The sequence below is a fragment of the Caenorhabditis elegans genome, chromosome X, assembly GCF_000002985.6.
Source record: "Caenorhabditis elegans chromosome X".
In the NCBI taxonomy this organism is placed as follows: Eukaryota; Metazoa; Nematoda; class Chromadorea; order Rhabditida; family Rhabditidae; genus Caenorhabditis; species Caenorhabditis elegans.
This window is the reverse complement of record NC_003284.9, coordinates 5,556,180-5,567,534: the sequence shown is the minus strand read 5'-3', so window position 1 is coordinate 5,567,534 and position 11,355 is coordinate 5,556,180. Positions and strand designations below refer to the sequence as shown.

The 11,355-nt window shown below is 35.6% G+C and overlaps 1 protein-coding gene and 1 non-coding gene across 3 annotated transcripts; one reads left to right on the top strand and one right to left on the bottom strand.

The window, feature by feature from the left end:
* Positions 1–215: 215 nt before the first annotated feature.
* Positions 216–365, top strand: C38C5.3. The gene has a single exon (NR_071080.1). It is a non-coding gene; the product is annotated as an Unclassified non-coding RNA C38C5.3 (non-coding RNA).
* Positions 366–6,204: 5,839 nt separating this feature from the next.
* Positions 6,205–9,480, bottom strand: C38C5.1 (SAP30_Sin3_bdg domain-containing protein; the record flags this gene model as incomplete). Of its 2 annotated transcripts, NM_001373306.1 has the most annotated exons (5): positions 7,285–7,356; positions 7,109–7,209; positions 6,950–7,060; positions 6,723–6,897; positions 6,205–6,336 (listed from the first exon to the last, which is right to left on the bottom strand). In NM_001373306.1, the coding sequence occupies exons 1-5, from the start codon at positions 7,342–7,344 to the stop codon at positions 6,205–6,207; spliced, it is 579 nt and encodes a 192-aa protein (NP_001359927.1). In that variant the 5' UTR covers positions 7,345–7,356. The 2 variants fall into 2 exon arrangements, with proteins under 2 accessions (NP_001359927.1, NP_001257025.2); NM_001270096.2 differs by lacking the exons at positions 6,723–6,897; positions 6,950–7,060; positions 7,109–7,209; positions 7,285–7,356 and adding exons at positions 8,446–8,616; positions 9,367–9,480.
* Positions 9,481–11,355: the final 1,875 nt, after the last annotated feature.

Genomic DNA, 11,355 nt, shown 5'->3' with positions numbered 1-11,355 from the left:
GGCCTGTGGTGGCAGAAGCCGAAGTCGTTGTCTGTTCGCCAGGAACACTACTACTCGGTCCCCAATGTGGAGGTGAGTTATGATGTGCCAAGGTTTCTGGATCGAAAGATGAAGGTCTTCGGGCCGCCGAAACACTTGGCTCGTTGAGCTGCCTCATGGTTTCTATCTTATTTCTAGCTTATCAGGTGTTCGAATAAAGGATAGTTAGAATATTGAATAAGGTCTGATTGCCACTTAGGGCACGTTCTGTGAGAATGTGGCACCGAGATGAAGAGCCCGAGCCTTTTTCTGGTATGGCATGAAAGAAAAGAATTGACACATCGCTTGCGCTTATTTCCGGATTCTCCCCCGGGAGCGGCCCTCTCTTGTGAAGAGGAGAGAGGGCTCACAGTCACTATCACGCCGTCGTGGGGCGCGAAAGAGCCAAGAAAAACGAAACAATCTTGTCTCTGCTCTCAGTAAGGCTCTAAGAGAGCAGCTACCCTCTTCTGCCACATTGACAAAACTCGACACCCCCCTCATCCACTCAAACTAAATAAGGACAGATCATGAAGTGCAATTTACACGCCTAGCGGGAAATAAATCTATTTTATCATTGAGAAAAAACTTTTTAGACCAACATTTATTTTGGACCTACCCGGTGGACGGTATTGGGGGTGGGCGCATGTATGCCAAATTTTAAGCTTTTTCGGAAACTTCTAGTTTTCAATATTCTGGAAATTTTAGCAATTGCTGGTTTATAAAATTTTCGGTAATTTTGGCGTTTGTGGAAACAACCAAAATTGCTGAAATTGCATGTGCCGTTTGCCAATTTGATTTTGGGCAATTACAAATGCCGGAAAAAACCGAAATATCAAAAAATTAAAAAACCGATATTTGCCGAAAGTTCTAGTTTTCAACCATTTTGAAAAAAGTGGGATTTCCAAGTTTCGATTACCGTCCCCTGTTTCTTTTTGTGTTCAGTCTACCTGGTAGGTTTAAAAATAATGTTTCAAAAAAAATTTTACAATCGAATTGTAGAGGATATTATTTAATTTATTCTCATTATAACAAAATTTTAAATAATTTTATTATGAAATATTTGGCGACATAATTTCAAGACTAGAATAAAATTCGAAAGCTAACTTTTGAACTTAAATTTTAAACAACAACTGGATTTTGTGAAGCGAAAAAATCCTAATATTTTGTGAAATTTCAGTAAAGAAAAACAATGGAAAATTTGTTAATGTGGCTGTGTCTGTTTTCGTTTTCTATATTTCTGTGGCCGATTTCAAATTATTCAAATTACACTCGCATCTAGCCAAAAGATAATTTAATAAACTTTGAAAATGGGCACCATGAGCAAATCGTAAAATATGAACAAGCATAAAAGCAAATCTGGCCTGGCTCACACACCGCAAAAATGTTTGATGAGTTAACCTGATAAAAAGGGGATGAAGTCCTTGTTACTTTACACATGATTCCGACGGCTCTTTCGCCTTCGAAAACGCTATCCGGAAATTTGATCTTCTTAGACATTAATTATTTCAAATGAAGTATCTATGAAGAGGTGTTCCCTCCTTACGACAAATTGTGCCGAGCAAATAAATCATCGATGAAATAAAGGATAAATGTTGGAAGACACTACTGCTCATCAGTTTTGGTTTTTTCTTACACGCTAGGAAGGGTGGTTGTGATTGAATAAATCATGAGCTCTTGGGATTATCTTCCTACATAATTGCTATAAGTGAGCCGTTCTGGAAGAATGTAGAGTTTGGAAAATGGATTAGCAGACCGGCAAACACACATCTGTAGCAGTCTAGAGCACCGGAAGAGCATACACAAAACAAATTAATTCGACATAAATCAGCACATTTTGAAGCGACTGATGAGTCTCGAAACACATGGCGGTGGTGTCGTCTTTAAATATGTACGCCACAGAGAATCACAGTTCACCACAGAAGACACAGCGCTGCTGTGTCTCTTCGATAGCCACTGGTTTTTTTTTTGCTCGCCTCCTGCTTTTTCCTCATTTTTTCCTTCACCGGAAATGAAAGAATTTACATATTTATGAGCAGATTGCACTTTCTGGAGGGTGAAATGAAAAATAGTTGGCTTCTTGTCAACAGGAATCTCATCTCTTCAAAGTATGCCGCTAAAATTTGAAATCGATATGCGCAGGGGTATCTATTTGCAAAAACTTATTATAAACTAGGTTCTTAATGTTCTATGGTAAATTCTCTCCTTCTGTGAGCAGTTTAGAAAACGGAATTTCGAAAACGTGTTTTTAACGTTTAAATGAATAATTATGTGAAATTTGAAGCTTAGAGCGATCACTGGAACTGTCGTGGTGAGACCCACTCAAAAAACAGAATGTGCTATTAAAATATTAAACTTACATTTAAACTTTAAACGACTTCACGATAAGGTGGGGTCAGTGTGTGGTAAAGACTAGCAAGCATCTATTACCCAGTTTCATGAAAATCGAAGAAATTGTTCTCACATAGACTGGTTAAAATTCATTTAAAAAAAATGTGCACCTTGTTGTTTTCACACATTTTTCACACATTTTTCATCACTAATTTCATATGACCTTAATATCACAGGGTAAAATTTTAAAAAATGTATAAAAGAAAACATCAATAATAAAATGGAAGTTTTTTGACTACAGTGAAGGAAAAAAATTTTGTTCACGGCAGCTAGTTGAAAACAATTAACAAAGCTTTTCGGAGATAACAAAACAAGGTTAGGCTTATTTTTAGTACTTTATTTAAGTTTTTAAGAAAATTTTTTTCGTGCGTGATGTTTTCAAAAAAGTAGTACGATAATTCTGGAAGTCAACCAAAAAATACATTTCTCTGAGTTTTCAGCTGAAATTGGGATTTTAATTGTTTGCATTTAAACATTCTGTGTGTTAAAATCTGCAAGAATGCTCTAAATAACTGAAAAAGTTCAAATTTAAAAAAAATCTGAAATTTGCGTTTCGTTATGACATTTGGTCATTTTCAATTATAAAGTATAGACTACAACTTCATTGATGATATTTTATCTTTAAGGTCAATGACAGTAATGTTAAGAAAAATATTAGTTCACACAAAAATGGAACATCGAAAGAGCATTATTTTCCATATTTGGTGGTACTGACACTGCTGAGCACCCTAAATCCGCAGTCATTTAAAAAAAAAGAGCACATGTTGAAAAGAGGAAGCTCTCTTTTTGTCGGAAAACAAACGCGGAAGAAACAAAGATTATGAGTAAGTAGTCACGAATCAGAAAGTTCCATGATGTCCATTTCACTGGACACACGCGGGAACAAATTGCAAGCTGAGAAAAAGGAAGAATGAAGTGGATTTGTGTTTGGTTTGTGGAATGAGGCTTGTGTTGTGGAAAAGGAAAGTAATCGAATCTGTACACTGACTTAATTTGGTTATGCTTTTCCTGGTGGTGGAAGCAGCAAAGTAGAAGTTGAAAATGGAGGAAAAAGCATCCATCCTCTCAAATGAAACTCCTGTCTTGAAAACTTGAAAAAACTGGGCTCAAAAATATTCGAACTCGACGATAAAACTTAAAACTAGGACTCAACTACAATGGTTGAGGCGAAACAGAGCAAAAAAAACACAAATACTCAGAAAAGGACGGAATAAGTTGAAGGATGATGCGAGAGGCCAGGAAAAGACAACGATCAAATCTTTCACGCTTCGGCAATCCAAAGTGGGGGGAACACTCGGTTATTCTTGTTCTGCTGAGAATCCCAACACATTTTGATGTTGCTTACTCGTTTAGTAGCAGTATTAAATGTCCCATATACATAGTAGAGGAATTGGTTTATAAAATTAAAAATACAAACTTGCAATTTTTTTTGATTTTAGAAAGTATGTAACTTAATATATATGTTATTTTAGTTTTGAAATGGATTTAGTCAGAATTCTGTCTAAATACTCATCCACGGAAGGCACGCGCTGTTTTAGGGTCAGATGCCTGCCTGACACCTGTCGTGCTTTTGCGACTCAAGGCGGGTGAGGCAGGCGTTTCGGCGCCCTTGTGGAAGCCTTTAAATACGTTTTGAATAATCCAAAGTGGCGGATCAATCCAACCAAATGTCAAATTTCTAAAACATTTTGGTTTTTTTTGAGAAATTCGGAGCAATTTCGGCAAACGAATATCTCCTTTTATTTGCTACAAAAAATGAAAGCCTAATTAAAAGTTCACTCTGGACTAATTCTAAGTTTAAGTGGATGAAACATAATCGTCAGTGTTTGACTGCAAATTTTAAGTGGTTTTTATCAACTAAAAAATAAATCCTATGAAAAATACTAAAAATTCACTTTTAAAACTAATAAGCTTAACCTTGAGAAAATTGCAAAAAGGGCAATTGTTCCTATTTCTCCACCACACTTTCAAGCTCGAAACAAAAAACTATGGAATCTGACATTAAAGTACATGCACACCTTTGCACAGATTGAGCTTTGTTGGTCACTGGTGCACACTTATCTATTTCCTGCCATTTTCTCAACACAAGGTAAGGTGGGTGGACACTTCACAAACGGGGGAATTGAGAGGAAGAACGTCGAGCAGTTTCTGACACTACTAATATTAAATAACGAATAAACCAAATCATTATGAAATAGAAAAATGAGATCTTAGGAATCGTAAAACAGCTACTTGAGTTGATGACTGCTGACTGACAGGCAGCAGCTCGATGCCAACGTACAACATAGGGACGCCGACAATCCAATAACAAGGTACAAATGGGAGTCAGAAATATGAATATTTGTTGGGAAACCGAACCGGAGGAGGGGAGGGGTGAGAACTGGAAAACGCTGGGATAGAAGAGGAGTCAATCCATAACATGGAAGTGGAAACATTTTTCGGGATGTGTGACCCTTTTGTGATTCAGTTTCAACAGGGCGCCCCTTCACATACACCAAATCTAATCAGGCCCCTCGTTTTTGTCGTTTTTGACTCTTCTCACACTTCTCACACTTTTTAACCCGCATATAAAAATGGCAACAATTTGTGAACAATTTTTTTTTGGATGTCCGACTTTTGACATGGGTTGTCATATTTGGCGGGCTTATCCATCAATGTGTGGTTAAGAAAGAATAAAAGTTCGGTTGATAGAACTTTTGATAGAGCAGAAGAAGTACATTCAAAAAATTCAGAAAAAAAATTTAAACTCAAAACGGATATTATACAAAACAAAATTTAGGTTACACGTAACTGAACAAAGGAATGAATCGGAATTAATGTAATAAAACCAATGTCAACAGAGCAAATAAGACCTAAGAAGTGCCTACGGAAAACAAGATTTCCGTTCAGTGACTATCCAATTTCGCAATATATTCCACCCATGGTCTATACATCCAAAACAAAAAATCTACACCAAGACGATGTTAAATCTGATTGGATCGTTCTAAATAATTCATTTCAGAAATACTAGACCTGACGAGAGTTTGCACACATATGAGAAAACAAAGAGGGTGGTGTCATGTCTATTGTTTGTAATTCTATAACCATAAAAAATGATGAAACTCGGAAAAAGACTCTTTCAGAGTATATCATAACATTGGATGGCGGAAATACAAAACAGTAGAATATAAAAAATATAAAAAGGAATTCTAAAAAACAACTATGTTATTGAATTGTTTTTCTTTCTTTTTTTTTCATTTTGTGAATATCCTTTGGGAGCGCATATTTGCGTGCCTAATTTATATATTTAAGTATTAAAATAACTAGCTTCATTTTAGAAAAAAAAGAAAAAAAAACTAAAATTTTTTCCCGATTTTTCAGAACAGTGTCTATTAGTATTCCATTTTGAGTACCTAGAACGTAAGTACAAATGATCAATGCACTCAATTCTGGTGGTGCACATAAGTACTTTCCTGTTTTGCATGAAATTGACCGTTATAATTCAATATTTTTTGGAAAGAAAATACACATTGGCATTTTTCTGAAGGGATTTGCAGAGTTGGTTCCAAAGTTTTGAAAAATAACTACTTGTAACTAACTATTGGATATTTTTTGAATAAGAACTTCCCAGTTGAGGTTTTGTTTTTCGAACGACACTCGACGAAGTCAATAATTACATGGTAACATATTAAAATATTCAAATTGATTGATTTTTTGATATTTTCAGTTTAAACATTTATTTATTTATTTAGCTTATTGTTTTTCTTTTCAAATTCATACTTTCCAAGTTTTACCTCTAAAACATGACAAGAAGTCTCACTTACCTCCAAAAACTTCGTTCCCATTTTGTATGGCATATGTCTTTGCTGTGTACTTGTTCAAATCGCCCCCTTTGAACTCACTCATGACCGATTTGTTGTCCCGGGTTCGTTTCTTTGTCATGAATACCTGAAAGTTGAAAGTTAGAAACATTCAAAAAATGAGAAACTTGTGTATTATAACGCCTCATTTTGAATGACAGTTTCTTAACTCTAAAAATTCAAAAATAATCCTCGCGTATTAATATCAAAACTATCTTTTAAAAGTAGGGTTATTATTCACAAGTACCAATAAGCATGTCTTCGTATTTTGTCAAATCAATCTTTTTACAAGTTTAATGATTTATGAGTACAACAATTGAAATTTCCAATTAGTGCTTAAATATGTGATTTACAAATAAACATCATCGAAAGTGTGCTCCGTGTTAGAGATGAAATGTGTGGAAAAATATTGGTGTCTAATGTATTAGTGTGAGAAGTTTGTATAAAGGATAGTTTGCATCAGGCACATACTACCGGCTCAAATCCATGCTGCTCCTGAAACATGCGGAGGCGGAAGGATTCGTGCGCGGATTTGAACTGCCGAACGACTCGAGATGCTGGATTGTCGGCGTGCTCTCCGAGATGACCATGTGCCAGTTCGATGTCCGATGCCGTTGAAGTCGTTGGTTTCCTTTTGTCCGAACTTGAACTGAACGAGCTGATATGTTAAAATTCGTTACGGTTTAATGACTGAATCGTACCGAAATAGTGTCTTTTTAAATGAATCCCGAAATGAGTCACGGTGGTCTTTGGAGACAGGGGTTCCAGGAGGTGATGAGCTTTTTGATGTGGAAGGCTTTTTCATTTTCAGGCTAGAAATCTCAAAAAAAATTTCCATTTAAAGACGAAAAATCTCAAACCTTTGAAGTGCAGAATCAAGCGGTGATAAAGATGATTCCCCTCGCCCGGAAGCCGCCGGAGAGGTTGGGACAGACTGAGGTTTGAGCTTATGCTTTTCCGTCTAAATATTTTTAAAAATATTTACGTAACTTGTTACATGAATCAAATCAATTAGCCACTATTCAAAAAATGTTACCTTATCCTTTACTTTCGATGAAACCCATGACGAGCCGTCTCCAGCCGCTGTCCAAGACATTGCTAAATTAAACAATAAGTGTATTGACGTTTGAAAAAAGTGTGTTGACAAGACGAAATAGGGAGAAAATGAAGATTTGAAATTGGCTCCACTTTTCTGGATTTAGTCGGATTACAACGGTGGGGGCTAGTGCAATATGATCGCAAACAATACGGACTTAATTTAGATAGAAGGCCGCCCGGGTGATATCCCGCAAATCGAAATCGCCTGCTACGAAACCATAAAGGGATTAGTTTGTGTTGCCAGAAATTTCTAGTCTCGAACTGATAAAATTGCAAAGGGGGATTTGTTACAGCTGCACCATAGTGCATTATATCGGAAATTATGTGCATTTCCGGAGGTTTTCAAAATAGGAATAGAATTAGGATGCATTGAACTTTAATTTAATTTTAAAAAAATCAATAACTAGAATTAATTCACCGCAGCTTAAGCATCAATGAGCACGTAGAGACGAATTAAACTATGTGTGCGCATGTCGAAGATTATCGGTCGCCGGAAGAAATGTCTGCTACAGCATCTCTGTTCTATTATCTTGGATTCATACGGAGTGATAATCCAGATTCGATACAAGCTCGCAGCACTCTCTCTCTCTCTCCCCGCTGCTGTCAGAGTAGAAAAGTGTTAATCCGCCATTAAGACGCGACGCGTGATAAGAATCACACTTCTACGACGTCTTCAGTCTCGACATTGATTTTTCATTTCCGGACAGCACGGATTTCAAATACTCGAAAACACTGGAAATTCGGCTAGAAAAAGACGAAGACGTGTGGAAAAAGACTACATAGAAAAAAACACGGAAAATGTACCTGAAAGACAAAGAAAGCGATACAAAAGCGAGACTGAAATAGCGTTGTGTTTGTACTCGTTAATGAAGTGAAGGGAATTGTTCAAATTCTCACACACAACTCGAATGAAACGACAACATAATGGTGGTCGAAATTACAAATTAATGTGCGAGTCGTTGCGATACAATTGTAGTAGTGGTCAACTTGAAAAATATATAGAAATCAAGGAAAAACAGTCATTAATAAGCGTAATAATGGATAGTCGAAAATAAAATAAATAAAAAAAAACTTCTTAAAAAGTTAAAAAAAACCTTACCGGCTCAAAACCAGATCCGGAACCAGTAGTAGGAGTTCCGCCAGCAGGGCCATGCTGCTCTTGGAGCATCCTCAAGCGGAACGAGGCATGACCATTTCGGAACCGTTTGGGTTGTTGAACTGGAGGGGGTCCACCACTCATAATGTCTTCCTCGCCTGATAGTGCCACAAGCTGTAATTGTTTAAAAGTTTAAAAAATATAATTGGGTTGGTTTCGGTGAGATCAGTTCACAATTGAATAAGGTATTAGAACAGTAAACCCGACTGTTTTAAGCACTTGATATATACACCTGTTATGTTTTAGTGCGAAAGGGGAATTCAGTATGAATTTGGTCCAAACACACCCTTCAGATTAAAAAATTTCTCAGTCAAAGTTTAAGTTGCTGCAGGTTATCTAGAATGTTTAATTACGAACAGTTGAAAAGTAAAATTAAAAAATTGAAGACTTTTTTGTGGCAATTTGGTGAAAAATCATCAAAATGATGATGATTTTCACCATATTTAGACTCTAAGAAATAAAATTTCCATATTTTCCTTAAAAGTACTATGATGACATCTTAGGTTTTTAAAAGCAGTTTTGATAGATTTTCTACTAAAGATAAAATACCTTAATATTTTTGGACAAAAACTATTTTCTTAAAATTAAAACCTGACAAAACGAAAAATGTTTATGTCTTCATCAATAAGTGCACAAAATCAGAACCCGTTGATATCAGTGAAGACCGCAAAAAAGGATTATTGGTATATAAAAGAATAGATTGAGATGGAGAATAATGCGAGTGAAAGAGTGGACGTCATAGAAAGATATCAGGAAAAATAAATGGGTACACATACACACATATACTCACACATTTACACACAAATTACAAACGAAACCACTTTACAAAAAAAATGAATTCTTTTCAAACGACTTCAACAATACCTTTCTGCCGGGCTTTCGCGGGCCACCCGAAGTCGTTTTTGCCTCATCTTCATTCGTGGTGCTCAGTTTTCGGACATGCAAATGAGACGGTGAACTCGGTGGTGAAGTCATTCTGGGATTTCAATTTGGTTTTCGTTGACAAAAATTCGGAAGCGGTGGGTATGGGAAAGTAAAATTGAAGAACAAAATAAAGAAGAACAAAAAAAAAGAGTGAATGAATGATGTAGAGGAGAAGGAGAGTGAATGGGTGGAATGAGGGTGTGTTTCTTAGCCCCATTCAAGATGTGAACAGTAGTGAGTTCATGTGAGTTCATGCTGAAATTGTTTGATTGAATTCTTTTAACTTTTTTTGTTAAAAGTTTGATTCGGTTGAGTTTTCTCACAGATAATTTATCATGACTTCAAGAAGAAAAAAATTATGTATAATACATGCATTATGCATGAGTTCCGAACGGTACATTTATTACGTATGCCCGTATTATGTCCGATCTTCGGTCGCAATGGGCCCAATGCTCACTTGGAAATAATGACAAAAAGGTGAGCAAAAACAGCATTATGATCCAAGTTGAGGGCGGAGACTAGACTAATTTGAAATTTTCGTGTTAGGCTTTGTAGAATTCAAATTTGAACCGCGTAACAAAAATTCAAATTTTAATTTTTTTAAGTGTTAATACACGATAAACGGACTCCACCCATATCTTGGCTTGTCGGTGTTTTCTTTAACCAATTTTTTGTACTAATGGCTTTTTTTTTGTATTTTAGTTTATTATTCGAACTACATTTTTGATAAAACTAATATTATTCAAAATATTTTCAAACCGAGCATCTACTTAATGTGTTTTAATCTCTGTTTCAATGTTTACAAATTATGTATAAATTTTTAAAATAAATTGTAAGTTTCAATTAATATTTATCTGAGTAAACTTTAAAGAGAGTATGGTAAGGTAAAGGAGTAATGGGAAAATTATTATATGAAAGTGCTGAAAACTGAGTTGGCCCCGCCATTTTTCAAAGAATCTAAAGTACTGTCGTATGTTCAAACCCTTATAATGTTGGGGTGTGAATATTTTAAACATAATTTGAACATGAAACTGGGAGAACAAATTTTTTGATCCACGATTCCCAAAAAATATATGAAAACTATTTTTTTAGCACGACAATAGTGTTTTGAATCATTTCCCATGCCGTTATCCACGTTTAGAGCATTTGAAGAATTGTATACAGATTTCGTTTAAACAGGATTTTCAAATTTCATATAAATTTTAAAATATAAATTTGTAAATTTTAATTTAAACTCATCAAAGCAAACTTTAAAGTTTTTTACTGAAATCAAAAGAAAAACTTATATGAAAAATATTACCAAAATCACTACCATCAAAAACTTAACCAGTATTTTAAGCGAAGAAAAATGCAAAAAAAAACTTTTAGAAGTAAGTGGAAGGTAGGCGTTTTCGGAAATGTGGTCAGAGGATGCTCTCCAGCGGCCAATCGATTTCAAGTGATATTAATCCGTGTACATCGTCGTCGTGCCCACAAGAAGAACTCGCTAATTTCTTTCGGAAGGAAATGTTGGGATTGGCATAACTTTATCAGACTTAGACTAGCGCACAACGTGCGCTATCCCTTCGGGAGTGGGGATAGGGTTAGTTTGCTCTAAGGTATCATCAAGGTAGCTGGCGTAGGTTCTCGGCTTCTCCTCAAACCTGTGTTGGGGTTAAGTGTGTTCACCTTGAAATTCATAATATATTCTAAGGATTTGCTTCTTTTCTAAATTTTAAAAATTATTTTGCGGCTCCGGCGCTGAGTTTTCAGTTTCTCTAAGATTGAAGAAACATTCTAAGGAGTTGTTTCACATTGAAATATTCTTAAAAATTATTTAGCGCCAGCGGCGCTGAGTTGAATTTTCTCTAAGATTAGAAAAATATTCTAAGCAGTTGTTTCAAATTCAAAAATTCTTAAAAGTTATCAGCGCCTTTGGCGTTGAATTTT